The sequence below is a fragment of the Capricornis sumatraensis genome, chromosome 3 (assembly GCF_032405125.1).
Source record: "Capricornis sumatraensis isolate serow.1 chromosome 3, serow.2, whole genome shotgun sequence".
Classification (NCBI taxonomy): Eukaryota; Metazoa; Chordata; class Mammalia; order Artiodactyla; family Bovidae; genus Capricornis; species Capricornis sumatraensis.
The window spans coordinates 63,869,702-63,884,911 of NC_091071.1; the positions used below are offsets into that span (position 1 = coordinate 63,869,702).

Consider the following 15,210-nt stretch of genomic DNA (forward strand, 5'->3'; position numbering starts at 1 on the left):
GTGGAAACAGTGTCAGACTTCATTTCTGGGGGCTCCAAAATCACTGCAGATGGTGATTGCAGCCATGAAATTAAAAGATGCTTACTCCTTGGAAGAAAAGTTATGACCAACCTAGACAGCATATTTAAAAGCAGAGACATTACTTTGCCAACAAAGGTCCGTCTAGTCAAGGCTATGGTTTTTCCAGTGGTCATGTATGGATGTGAGAGTTGGACTGTGAAGAAAGCTGAGCACCGAAGAATTGATGCTTTTGAACTGTGGTGTTGGAGAAGACTCTTGAGAGTCCCTTGGACTGCAAGGAGATCCAACCAGCCCATCCTAAAGGAGATCATCCTCAGTGTTCATTGGAAGGATTGATGCTAAAGCTGAAAGCCAGTACTTTGGCCACCTCATGCAAAGAGTTGACTCATTGGAAAAGACCCTGATGCTGGGAGGGATTGAGGGCAGGAGGAAAAGGAGATGACAGAGGATGGGATGGCTGGATGGCATCACCGACTCGATGGACGTGAGTTTGGGTGAACTCCGGGAGATGGTGATGGACAGGGAGGCCTGGCGTGCTGTGATTCATGGGGTTGCAAAGAGTCAGACATGAATGAGTGACTGAACTGAACTGAACAGCCCATATTTAGCTGCCTTCTAGCAATTCTCATTGAGTTATATTGTCTTTTTACCTAATTTTCTGTCATAACATAAGCTTTCCAAAGTTAAGAGATGGGTGTCTTATTCACTATGGAGTTCACAGCATCCAGATCAATACCTGATCCACAACAAAAACTGAAAAATCTGAGTCAGTGAATACACTGTGAAAGGTACTTTTTTCATAGAGGAGACACACAGCAGTTTTGAAAATCTTAAACAACATACCTGTCTTTCCAATTCTTGTCCTGTTATGCCAGCCTCTACATGAGCTGTCAGATTGTTTTCATCAACCCAGAGGATACGATTCTGTTGCAAAAGAAGAAAAAGTCTCATCTCCATGAACAGACACTTTCTCAGGAAATACAACTTCCTAACTCTAAGCATCAAGTGACAAGATAGAAATTAACTAGCAGTACCCACACTAGAAAGCGCCACTTGTCCCAGACTATACAACATCACAGAGTTAGTAACACAGGCAGTATATTGCACAGGAGTTGGTTTAAAACATAGACACTCATAAAAGGAGGAAGAAGGTCTCAGATTAAATGAGACTAAAAGAAACCACCAAAAGCTAACATGGGCCTTGTCTGAATCCCTATTCATACAATGAATTATAAAATAAAGACAGTTTTGAGATAACTGGAAAACGAACATGGACTGGATACTAAATGACATAAGGATTTACTTTTAATTTTGTCAGAAGTGATAACATAGTAAGAAAATGTCCTTTTTAAAAGAAATACACAGAAATACTTGGTGTAAAGTAGTATGCCATCAAGATTTGCTTTAAAAATAGTAGAGGAAAAAAGATAAAGTCAATATGACAAATGTAAATAATTATTTAGGGACTAGAAATATTATTCTCTCAACTTAAGTAGCACAAGGGCCAACTCAGACCATAATGAACCAAAATTTCAAAAAATAACCCTAAAATTAATAGTTCCTTTAAATGGCAATCCACTCCAGTATTCTTGCCTGGAAAATCCCATGGACGGAAGAGCCTGGTAGGCTACAGTCCATGGGGTCGCAAAGAGTCGGACATGACTGAGTGACTTCACTTCACTTTCCTAATTTTAATCTTAATTAGCCCCTCTGTTCTTCCAAAAGCAAAGTGCAATAGCATTAGTAAAAATCTGGGAAACAATTAAGTTTTGATGACTCGAATTAACATTGACTAATATTATTTGTTTTTTAATAATACAAATCAGGTCATCTATTGTATCACAATTTCAATTCATGCTTTTCAAATTATCAATTTCATATGTTAATTTGGTAGAATTCATCAAGGTATATGACTAAGAGTGAACTTAGCTTTTAGAGATCTGAAAACAAAGATAAAATGATGAAAAGAATTTTAAACAAAATGGACAATATACTTTTTAAAAAACAACTAAGATTGAGCCATAAAGAAAACTTTTAAATCCAAACACTATCTTCAAACACATCTTATGTTATCATATACCATTTGTGAAGTGTCTAAAGAAATAATTGTTCTTGTCTCATCTGCGGGACACATCAGGCCATATGAAACACTTGTTCCTCCTGCCAAAATAGAAGACAATAACTATGCTTAAATATTATTTTTTATCTACATATCTAGGGCAAATCCCTAATACAAAGTATACAAATAGGCCCACTAGGAAAAATACCTATCTCTACTTTGCAAAATGTAATTGGCAAATACTAACACACTAAAAGTAAACTCACCTTTATTTTATGGTGCATGCCAAAATGAAGAAATATTATGGAGCTGAAAGCAATGGGACATGGCTCCATCCCTTGGGCACACTCAAGTGAAGCCCCTAACAATTTGTGGAACTCCAAAAACATAATTAGAGAAGTTCTAAGCTAATGATTACTGTGGAGAGACAGCATAAAAGAAAAAAATACCCATCCTATACAACTAGAGACACCATTATCTCCTTTCTATCATATTTATGAGATTCAATTATGGTTAAAATACTGTCTTATATTTCCATACAAAAAGACCTCAACAAATTAGAATATATTCCTTAACATTTGTTGTCAAAGGAAAAATGCTTTCTTGATAACAGTATAGAACAATATAGTATTCTCAATTCTTAACCAGATCTGTATAATCATATATCAGAATAAATTTTTAATAGGTACTTTCATATGTTTTGGACAGAATACACATGGAAGTCACCTTGACACAGGTAAGAATTATAGGGGGTGTTTACCTACAAGGTTCAACTTAATTTTTCAAGGTATGATAATATTAAGAACATGGCTATGACCAGTGACCACTATTTCTTGTCAAAGTCATTTGAAATCAGAAAACTATTTCATTAAAAGTGGCACCGTAATGCTTTTGTACAGGAATTCAAGAGGAAGTACCAGCTGAAGAAGGTGTCTGGAACTTATGATGTGTAGGGGTCCCATTTCCATTCCATTAATGCCAATTCAGTCAGTGAAGGCAACCTCCTTTGGCTTGTGGAAGTTGTTAAAACAATATGGTTGATGGATGATCAAGAGAGATTAAATTTGCTTTAAAATGTAAAATAATGTTAATTTTAAGTATTAAAAGATACTATTCATTTGGTCATCACTGTCCTGGTTGATCTTTTACATATGCATATCCCTCCTCAAAGATTTATGTTGGGTATAGCTAGTCTTTGAAAAAATAATATTCTCTCCATTAAGATAAAGGTTAGAAAGTAATTACTAAAGAAGGCACGTTTTCTTATTTAGGCAGTAAGTCAGAGCTTCAGTTAGAATCCATATGGGAAAGAAGCCACAAACTAGGGTAAATCATATCTCAAATGGTTTAGGTAGATCTACTGAGAACAGAAATGAGCAGCATAAGCCACTTTTTCAGGATAACCATAGCATAACTATAAGAATACTTATTTTCAGTGGGAATGCACAAATATTTAAAATAGAACAACTTTACATCACAGTAAAATTCAAAAGGCACAATACCTACCACCAATTGGTATGATACAAAGGTTATATTTGCACGCTAGATTCACAATCTTAACTACATCATCATGACATGCTGTTGAAAAAAGGGAAAATACATTAATCCCGAACATGAAAAAACTCTGGGTAATATTGCAATACAAGGGTCTAAAGTGCAATAAACTTCTTCATTTATTCACTCATGAACACATTAAATCACTATTCTAAAACTATTTTTTATCTTTAACTTTTCATTTTTAAATAATTTTATACATTTTGCAGTTTAAATATCTACACAGCATACACACATACATAGTACATAGATATTCAAACTGCAAGATGAGAAACTCACCTCCACTGTAGGGAATACCACATTGTCTCAAATTGCCTTACTGTCTCAAAACTTGCCTTCATGCAAAGAAAAATTTGAACCTTATTACCCAATGGAAATTTACATTAAAGTTTAACAAAGACCTCAGTGAAATGACAACATGTTAGGAAACAAACTTCTTGGAAACTTCCCAAGAAGTTCTTATACTGAAAGAGTCAACAGAACAAAATTTTGATTTAGGCGCCAATACACTACTCAAACAGATTATTTTCTTCCGGTGTATGTCAACCTCCTTCCTATCACAAAATTAAAGCAGGACTTTTCCCTCAGATACTCCCTGAAAAGGAAAAAGATCACATCTAAGAACTAAAAGTTCATATATGAGGTAATTTTTCAAAAAATAAAACACTCTGTATATTCCTTTTATGGAATCTGAAGAGAAAAATGGAAGAGAAGATTAGCAGAACTTCTTACAAGGTAATTATGGACAGTAAGAAGCAATATACTTATTCTGCTTTAAAATTTCTTCTACGAGAGATGGATATAAAGATTATACATATAAATATGGGGCCTGTCATCAGTAAGAGCTAAATAACAGCAGAAAGTTCATCCAGCTTCCATCTCAAGTTATATCCCTAAATGAAATTATTTTCTCAAAATTTAATTATTTATATCAAAGACAATACCTATATTAAACAACTTGCTTCATTATTTGAACACCATTAACCTTTAGTCCACAAGTTGATATCAACAAAGTACTCATTAGCTTGCAGTAATCAATTATCTTAACTAAAAGTTTCTATGCATCTGAATATATCATTGATTGATAATAATTTTATTAAGCTTTCAAATTAGCCAAAAATATATTCTTCTACTGACTTCTTAAAAGGATATGTACATATTAAATGAAGATTTAGTCATCAACAACAAAATTAATCATTAAAACCATTCAGGATGATCATATTAAGAATTATATGACCTTCAGTGAACTCTAAAACTCAGCAGTGGCCACAAGACTCGAAAAGGTCAGTTTTCATTCCAATCCCAAAGAAAAGCAATGCAAAAGAATGCTCAAACTACCACACAATTGCACTCATCTCACATGCTAGTAAACTAATGCTCAAAATTCTCCAATCAGGCTTCAGCAATACATGAACTGTGAACTTCCAGATGTTCAAGTTGGTTTTAGAAAAGGCAGAGGAACCAGAGATCAAATTGCCAACATCTGCTGGATCATCGAAAAAGCAACAGAATTTCAGAAAAACCTCTGCTTTATTGACTATGCCAAAGCCTTTGACTGTGTGGATCACAATAAACTGTAGAAAATTCTGAAAGAGATGGGAATACCAGACCACCTGACCTGCCTCTTGAGAAACCTGTATGCAGGTCAGGAAGCAACAGTTACAACTGGACATGGAAAAACAGACTGGTTCCAAATAGGAAAAGGAATATGTCAAGGCTGTATATTGTCACCCTGCTTATTTAACTTATATGCAGAGTACATCATAAGAAACGCTGGGCTGCAAGAAGCACAAGCTGGAATCAAGATTGCCGAGAGAATTATCAATAACCTCAGATAGGCAGATGACACCACCCTTATGGCAGAAAGTGAAGAAGAACTAAAGAGCCTCTTGATGAAAGTGAAAGTGGAGAGTGAAAAAGTTGGCTTAAAGCTCAACATTCAGAAAACGAAGATCATGGCATCTGGTCCCATCACTTTATGGCAAATAGATGGGGACACAGTGTCAGACTCTATTTTGGGGGGCTCCAAAATCACTGCAGATGGTGATTGCAGCCATGAAATTAAAAGACTCTCACTTCTTGGAAGGAAAGTTATGACCAACCTAGATAGCATATTAAAAAGCAGAGACATTACTTTGCCAATAAAGGTCCGTCTAGTCAAGGCTATGGTTTTTCCAGTGGTCATGTATGGATGTGAGAGTTGGACTGTGAAGAAAGCTGAGCACCGAAGAATTGATGCTTTTGAACTGTGGTGTTGGAGAAGACTCTTAAGAGTCCCTTGGACTCCAAGGAGATCCAACCTAAAGGAGATCAGTCCTGGGTGTTCACTGGAAGGACTGATGCTGAGGCTGAAACTCCAATACTTTGGCCACCTCATGCAAAGAGTTAACTCATTGGAAAAGACCCTGATGCTGGGAGGGACTGGGGGCAGGAGGAGATGGGGATGACAGAGGATGAGATGGCTGGATGGCATCACCGACTCCATGCACATGAGTTTGGGTGAACTCCGGGAGCTGGTGATGGACAAGGAGACCTGGCATGCTGTGATTCATGGGGTGGCAAAGAGTCAGTTGGACGTGACTGAGCGACTGAACTGAACTAACTGAAACTCTAAAAATATAGCTATCTATATTTTTTACAGCTCATATGTTTAAAAGTACCTATTTCCAATACTAAATTAACTTAAAGTTTAACAATACTAAATTAATAATACAAAGAAAAACAAGCACTTACTTGGCCATAAAACTATGTCAGGAATTCTCTGAAACATTCCTTCCCTGAGCAAAAATATCTCCTGAAGACAATGACCTGTTTTGTGATTTAAAAAAGAAAATGTAAAAATATCTTAAAATTAAAGGAAATTTTAAACTTAAAACTAAATAGGATTTATATGAAGTTGCTTACCATGAGCTCTAAATACTCGATCATCTGCTTCTTGTGAATATGAAATATTGGTTTCTTTAAGGTCATGAAGAAAATCTTCACTTACAATAGAAGGAGGTGTATCACTAGGATTTAAGGATGCCTAGAAAATAAAATTTTTTTTTACTTCTAAAAAATAAAAATTTGAAATGTTACAGAGAAGTGACTATAAAACATGAATTTTTTTTTTAAACATCTGAACTAGGACAGAAGCATAGAAAAATAATAAATAATACATATGGAAACCAACTCTGTGACAGTAACCAATTACAAATGGTCTTAAAAACCACATTCTGTAACATAAGTTATAACAGCCTTATGTTTTCTCTTTTGCTTCTATATCCCATCTTTTCATTATTTCTAAAGTCTACAATTAAGGAGACTTCCCCGGCAGTCCAGTGGTTAAGACTCCATGCTCTAACTGCAGGGGGCATAGGTTCAATCCTTGATCAGAGAACTAATAAGTAAGATCCCCTATGCCACAAGGTGTGGTCAAAACCAAATAAATATAATAAAAATAAAGATTACAATTAAGAAGATAGAAAAATCTGAAATCTTCAATTTTAAACTAGAGAGACTGGGATATAGATAGTTAACTTCTGCATTATCTACATTTCATCTGCAGATAAAATTTACCATTTCAGAATGAGCAGCAAAAAGCCTCCCAATAAGAAGTAAACCCATTTTTATAGGCCTGCTTTAAAACTCACAACGTAAACTTGATACTTAATTTCAACTAACAAGTATTCAACTTTTAAGCTATGTGACACTGGCTCACCCAACTTCTTTGAGCCTTGGTTTCTTCAACTATTAAATGAGATTATCACCATCAAATTTATACAACTGCCATAAGGAAGGAGAGTTAAATGTGGTAATTTTTGTGAAAAGCACCTATTATCATGCCTACCATGTAGGACGGAGAAAGCAATGGCACCCCACTCCAGCACTCTTGCCTGGAAAATCCCAGGGATGGAGGAGCCTGGTAGGCTGCAGTCCATGGGATTGCTAAGAATTGGACACAACTGGGCAACTTCACTTTCACTTTTCACTTTCATGCATTGGAGAAGGAAATGGCAACCCACTTCACTGTTCTTGCCTGGAGAATCCCAGGGACGGGGGAGCCTGGTAGGCTGCCATCTCTGGGGTTGCACAGAGTCAGACACGACTGAAGCGACTTAGCAGCAGCAGCAGCATATAGGAAAAGTTGGCTAACCAAATCAAATCTGTTATGTTAAAAAAGCTATGGTATAGTATTTGGAAAAACTATATAAGAATATGTAAAGAAAAATACTTACATAGCCTTTAAATATCTTATTAATGTTCTATATTTAATATTCAGTTATATAATAAATATTTCTTGCACATGTGCTATAGGGCCCTGGTGATACAGCAGTGAGTTAAACCCAAAAAACTGACCTCATGGAATTAACCTATAGTGGAAAGAAATGACCAAAAGAATCTTGATAAAACATACAGATTACTGATTTTGTTACATTCCTGAAACCTGAAATGGCTTAAAACAGAAAAAAAGAAGTGCATGTAAAACTGGTAAAATTTATGAATATGATACATAGATGGTATCAGTGTCAAAAATAGAAAAGTAAAACAAATAGTCAAAACACAGAAAGAGAAGATGGTTATTTTGAGACATTAGTCTGCCATCTTCTCAGCCAGCCAACTCTCTTAATAAAGTCGCATTCCTTGCCTCAAAAAAAAAAAAAAAAAAAAAAAAACAGAAAAAATCAAGGAAGTAGAAGAGATTTTTTTAAAGAAAGGTTACAAGAATTTGGTTTGGGAGAGGTAGGAATTAGATGTTTAGTCTAATTAAGTACAAGAATAAAATGTAACTGTGGACTTATAAACAAAATAAGCACTCACTGAATATCTACAGTCCTTAATAATATGTTGAATATAGTGGATAATATAGTATAAATCATAGCCTCTGCACTTATGGAAGTTATACCCAAAGGGATATACAGAATACTATACCATAGTAAGTAATAAATAATAAACATTATAATTATATAAAGAAATGCTATTTCATTAGCTTAATACAGTTTAAAGGTTTTTAACCCCCCTTTCAGAAAAGTGATACAAGAGCAAACTAAAATTTTCTATCACTCATATCTTAAAATCAAAATTATATTTTTAATCTTTAAATATTTTAAATGTTTTGATAATAATATAATATTACATTTTTATTTTAAATTATTCTATATAAATCCTAGATTACTGTCAGTTCATTACAAAATGTAAAAATAACAGCAACTTATATTTTGGTAATAAAGTGCTCTCACAAAATTAATTCATTTGAACTTCACTACTACTTGTGACACACAGAACTGACACTTATGACTCTCATTTCTCCTATTAAGGTAACTGAGGTTCACAGAGTTTAAAAGTTTGAGATAAATCTTAAGATAAATGTTGAGATTAGGCTCTACATCTGTGATGCTAAAAAACAAACAAACGAAAAACACCCCTAGAAAGTCTAACAAGGCCAATCAAACTAACAAAAAGGACAAATATATTAAAGCAACTGTAACAAATTATAAAGATAAGTTTAATTAATGTGGGATTAACCACACATACATACACGCTCAATTAAGAATATTATTGTTTTTATTCGCTTACTTTAGAGGTAGTTTTATGCTCCACATTTACTCCAAGGGTATTCTGGATCCACTCTCTAAAAGTTGGCAATGACATGCCACTCAGAGGGTACCTAAGGTAAAAAGAAGTAAAACATTAGAGCAAAGTATCTTCATGTAAATTCAAACCTTAGATTCTGTTTCTAGCAGAGGTCAAGTAGTTGCTATCAAACCAACCCTCCCACATATAATGATAAGCTCTGGACAAAAAAAAAACAAAACACCTAATTATTTGAGGACAGTATAGATAGTCCAATGATAGGCAAAAATAGGGGGTAAGAAGAAAACAGCACCACGTAAGTTTCCAGTTTCAGCAGGTTTCAGCTAAAAGGGAAAGCTCCAGCACACAGAGTACCACAGAAAGAATAAAGAATCTGAGAATGCAAAAACCCTATAGTATCCCTGGCTTAAAGAGCCATTGGATGGTGTTTGCAGTGAACACAGCATCTGGGAAGAGCACAGAAAAGTCACACAAATCCAGGAGTAGTTAGAGAGAGACTTGTATATAAACTCTGTCCAAATGTCTGGCTGACCTCGAATAACAAGTGTATGGAGCAGACTCGAAGCAGCCCAGTTAAGCTTAAAAGAACTGAATATAAAATTCAGCTGCTCACCATCACAGAAGTAAACCTGAGGTAAGTCAAGTTAATTGCTTGGTTTAAAAACAACAAAACAGCCTTTTCAGACAAATGTAACAGAATACAGACTTTCCTCAACACATCAGTATCAATGTCCAAGATACACTTCAAAATTATTAGACATAAACAACCAACAAATTGTTATCCATAATTAAGAGAAAAGGCAATCAATAAGAAACCCCAAGATGATCCAAAATATTGGAAATAGCACACAAGGATTTGAAAACAGCTGCTGCTGCTAAGACGCTCAGTCGTGTCCAACTTTGGGCGACCCCAGACGGCAGCCCACCAGGCTCCCCCGTCCCTGGGATTCTCCAGGCAAGAACACTGGAGTGGGTTGCCATTTCCTTCTCCAATGCATGAAAGTGAAAAGTGAAAGTGAAGCTGCTCAGTCGTGCCAACTCTTAGCGACCGCATGGACTGCAGCCCACCAGGCTCCTCCATCCCTGGGATTTTCCAGGCAAGAGTACTGGAGTGGGATGCCATTGCCTTCTCCCTTGAAAATAGCTATAACCACCCTAAAGGACAAAAGGAAAAATATGTTACCAGCGAATAAGAGAAAATAAATCTCAGCAGAGAAATAGAAATTATTTTTAAAAACAGAAATTCTATAATTAAAATTGAAATAAAAATTCATTGGAGGAACTCAAAAACAGACCAGAGATGTCAGTGAACTTACAGTCAGAGCAATAAAACATATATAATCTAAACAACAAAGCAAATAGAAAAAAAATAAATAGAGCTCCAAGGACCTGTGGAACAATAGAAAAACACTAACATACATATAAATGCAGACCCAAGAACAAGAGGAAAAGGAATTTAAAAAAAAAGTATTTGAAGAAATAATAACAGAAAGTTTCCAAATCTGATGAAAGATGTAAGTTTAGAAATTAAAGAAAGTCAGAGAACTCTAGAAGATAAATGCAGAGGCATGTCACAGTCAAATTGCAACTTAAAAAATGAAGCGAAAAAGAGAAAGACATTTTAAAAGCATCTAGAGAAAAATGACATACTACACATAATAACAAAGTTATGACTGACTTCTCATTAGAAAGTCCAGAAAAAAAAAAAAGAAAGTCCAGAAAACTACTGAACAACATTTTTCAAGTGCTGAAAGGAAAAGAATGCCAACTTAGAATTGTATATCTGGTAAAAGGTATCCTTCAAAAACAAAAGTAAAACAAAGAGCTCTTCAGATGTTTTCATCTGAAAACTAAGAGAACGAAGAGCCAGCACACCTACGCTATAAGCAATGCCAGAAGAACCTGTACAGGCTGAAGGGGAGTTCACACTAAAAGCACTGTCTTCACAATGGAATAAGCAATGACTCGAAGAGTAAACATCTGAGCAAATGTAACTATTCTTCTTGGTTTCTTTAAAATGTGTATCACTTTAAAAAATTATAATACTGTATGATGAAGTGATAGAACTATAAATCATATCATGATGTGACAACCATAAAAAGAACAGGGATTAGTAAATAAACCGGATTTGCAAGGTGCTTGTATTTCATAAAAAGTGCTATAAAACATTTAAAACACACAAAAGAACTCTACAGAGCAGGAACAATATGAAAAAAAGTAGGTCGGCTACTCAAGTTTTGTTTCCTCTTATCTTCTAACCCAAATTCTATTTAAATAAATTTATGTGAATCATGAACATTATTTCATATACACAAGAAGTCCTAAACTGTATATATATGAGACTGATGCAGAAAACTCAAGTGCTTAGAGGGGGACCTTTTCAGTTTTAGAAATATTCATCAGAGATGGCAAAATATTAAGTGCTAGAAATAAAGAGATAAATATCCACCATCCAATCTCAGGGTTAGGTTTAGGTTTAGGTTTAGGTGTTAGTGGTTGGGGTTAGGATTAGGGTAGTAAAGAAGGTTGATATGCAAACAATAATATTCCAATGTGTTATAAAGAGGTAATAAATAACCCTCAGAACAAACCAAATTTCAAAATGTTTATTTTAAAATGGTCAAATTTTCATTTTAGTAAACAAGTATTATCATGTGCCAGATATTGTTCTAAGTTTGTTATGTATATTAACTTATGATAACGTTATGAAGTTGATATTATTCCATTTTGTAAAAAAAAGACATTAAGGCACAGACGTTACATAACTTAAGAGGTTCAGTTCAGTTCAGTCGCTCAGTCATGTCCAACTTTTTGTGACCCCATGGACTGCAGCACGCCAGGCTCCCCTGTCAATCACCAACTCCTGGATCTTGCTAAAACTCATGTCCATCCAGTTGGTGATGCCATCCAACCTTCTCATCCTCTGTTTTCTCCTTATCCTCCTGCCTTTAATCTTTCCCAGCATCAGGGTCTTTAAATGAGTCAGTTCTTCGCATCACGTGGCTTAAGTATTGGAGTCTCAGCTTCAGCGTCAGTCCTTCCAATGAATATTCAGGATTAATTCCCTTTAGGATGGACTGGTTGGATCTCCTTGCAATCCAAGGGACTCTCAAGAGTCTTCTCCAACACCACAGTTCAAAAGCATCAATTCTTCAGTGTTCAGCTTTCTTTACAGTCCAACTCTCACATCCATACATGACTACTGGAAAATCCATAGCTTTAACTAGACAGATCTTTTTCAGCAAAGTAATGTCTCTGCTTTTTAATATGCTATCTAGGTTGGTCATAGCTCTTCTTCCAAGGAGCAGGCATCTTATAATTTCATGGCTGCCGTCACCATCTGCAGTGATTTTAGAGCCCAAGAGAATAAAGCCTGTCACTGTTTCCATTGTTTCCCCACCTATCTGCCATGAAGTAATGGGACTGGATACCATGATCTTCGTTTTTTGGATGTTTAGTTTTAAGCCAGCTTTTTCACTCTCCTCTTTCACCTTCATCAAGAAGCTCTTTATTCAGTACCTCTTCACTTTCTGCCATAAAGGTGGTGTCATCTGCATATCTGAAGTTATTAATATTTCTCCTGGAAATCTTGATTCCAGCTTGTGCTTCATCCAGATTGGCATTTCACATGATGCACTCTACATATAAGTTAAATACACAAGGTGACAATATATAGCCTTGACAGACTCCTTTCTCAATTTGGAACCAGTCCGTTGTTCCATGTCTGGTTCTAACTGTTGATTCTTGACCTTCATACAGGTTTCTCAGGAAGTGGGCAAGGTGATCTGGTATTCCCATCTCTTTAAGAATTTTCCACAGTTTGTTATGATCCACACAGTCAAAGGCTTTAGTGTAGTCAATGAAGCAGAAGTAGATGTTTTTCTAACTCTCTTGCTTTTTCTATGATCCAACAGATGTTGGCAACTTGATCTCTGGTTCCTCTGCCTTTTCTAAATACAGCTTGAACATCTGGAAGTTCTCAGTTCACATATTGCTGAAGCCTAGCTTGGAGAATTTTGAGCATTACTTTGCTAGCATGTAAGATGAGTGCAATTGTGTGGTAGTTGGAGCATTCTTTGGCATTGCCTTTCTTTGGGATTGGAATGAAAACTGACCTTTTCCAGTTCTGTGGCCACTGCTGAGTTTTCCAAATTTGCTGGCATATTGAGTACAGCACTTCAAAAGCATCATCTTTTAGGATCTGAAATAGTTCAGCTGAAACTCCATTACCTCCACTAGCTTTATTCGTAGTCATGTTTCCTAAGGTCCACTTGATTTCGCACTCCAGGATATCTGGCTCTAGGTGAGTGATCACACCAACATGGTTATCTGGTTCATTATCTTTTTGGTATAGTTCTTCTGTGTATTCTTGCCACCTCTTCTTAATATCTTCTGCTTCTGTTAGGTCCATACCATTTCTGTCCTTTATTGTACCCATCTTTGCAAGAAATATTCCCGTGGTATCTCTAATTCTCTTGAAGAGATCTCTAGTCTTCCGCATTCTATTATTTTCTCTATTTCTTTGCATTCATCACTTGGGAAGGCTTTCTTATCTCTCTTTGCTATTCTTTGAAACTCTGCATTCAGAACAGATCTTTACTATGACTGAAAATTGGTTTGAAAACTAAGAAATGGTTTTTGTTGTAAAACATAAGGTGAGATCAATTTACCACCTTTTCTTAAGATCCAAGTAGACTATATTGTAGAAGATACAGAACCAGAGCAAACTTTCAAGACCAATGAAAGCATTCTATAATGGAAAGAAAACTCTGTGGACATAAATATCCAAGAAGGAAGTGCACATCAAGATTTAATGTGACTACAGGGGTTTGAGACTTCATAATTCTCTCTGCCATTTGACTTTCCCTCTGAGGCCTCTCACATGTGAATATTGAGCCCACAATCAACAGTGTTTTGTTTTCTTTTTTCTTCTACTCAAAGTTAAAACTGATCAAAGTTATTGGCTTTTTACTTTGCTAGAACAAACTATCTTATGTTTACATACTGGTTTAAACTGCTATTTATGTGCAAATTGTCAAAATGTAAATTAAATATAAATGTTCATGCTTTAGGGAAAAAAAAGATTTAATGTGACTAAAGACAAAGTAACTCTCACTCTGGGGCAGTGCACAGAAGCAGCAGAATATTAGCAGACGCAACCATCTATCCTGAGACCTAGAGTTCCACAACTGCTAACCAATTTTAAAGCTTTTTATAATGAAATAAAACTTTAAAAATTATGCTACTGAAAATACAAAGTGCAGGAAACCCAAACAAATTCTATTTAATCATTAACTTATGCTTTGAAAGTTCCAATTAATGTATAACCACCTTTAAAGTCAAAGAATAATGACATCTTTCAAAATTTTTAGTTTATAGAAATCTATAGCATTAGCTCTCAAGTATTGTCTTCTGCTGCTTAAACTTAGGAGGACTTAATTCATCTATTTCTGGAAAGAATAAGAATGGCAAGATTATAAATCTACAGGATTATAAAATGTCAAATTACAAATCTGTTCAGAAAATAGATTGTGTTCAGGGAAAATCTTATTTTCCCCTGACATCTATGAAAGCTTATAATTGCCTCTAAATTAATGGCTGGGTTTGAAATACCAAAGTTAACCTCCCCAAAATATATACAGACAACCAACCACATTTACTCATAAAATTTTTCTACCTTTTTAATGTTCTTTGGATCACAAATAGGGGAATCCCTATAAATTTTCACTGGGAGTCACTCAGTTTCTGGCACCTATGGATTTCCCTTTCTTCCTTTCCAGCTCTGTTTTCTTTCTTTCTTGTGGTATTTTATCCATGTTTTCTATCTGGTTATAGAAGGCAACCCACTCCAGTACTCTTGCCTGGAAAATTCCATGGACGGAGAGCCTGGTAGGCTACAGTCCATGGGGTCGAAAAGAGTTGATACGACTGAGCGACTTCACTTACTTGTAGAAGGCAAAGGGTCAGTCCACTACAATGCCAGAATAAAAGTCTTCATAAAG

The 15,210-nt window shown here is 35.5% G+C and overlaps 1 protein-coding gene across 1 annotated transcript in view; it reads right to left on the reverse strand.

The window, feature by feature from the left end:
• Positions 1-15,210, reverse strand: part of AGPS (alkylglycerone phosphate synthase) — a 133,780-nt gene that overhangs the window by 79,512 nt on the left and 39,058 nt on the right. Inside the window, exons 3-8 of the mRNA XM_068967169.1 lie at positions 9,191-9,281; positions 6,539-6,659; positions 6,368-6,442; positions 3,587-3,658; positions 2,102-2,181; positions 865-945 (exon numbers count right to left, since the gene is read on the reverse strand). Coding sequence (XP_068823270.1) covers positions 865-945; positions 2,102-2,181; positions 3,587-3,658; positions 6,368-6,442; positions 6,539-6,659; positions 9,191-9,281 — 520 coding nt within the window. The remainder of the gene's footprint in view (positions 1-864; positions 946-2,101; positions 2,182-3,586; positions 3,659-6,367; positions 6,443-6,538; positions 6,660-9,190; positions 9,282-15,210) is intronic.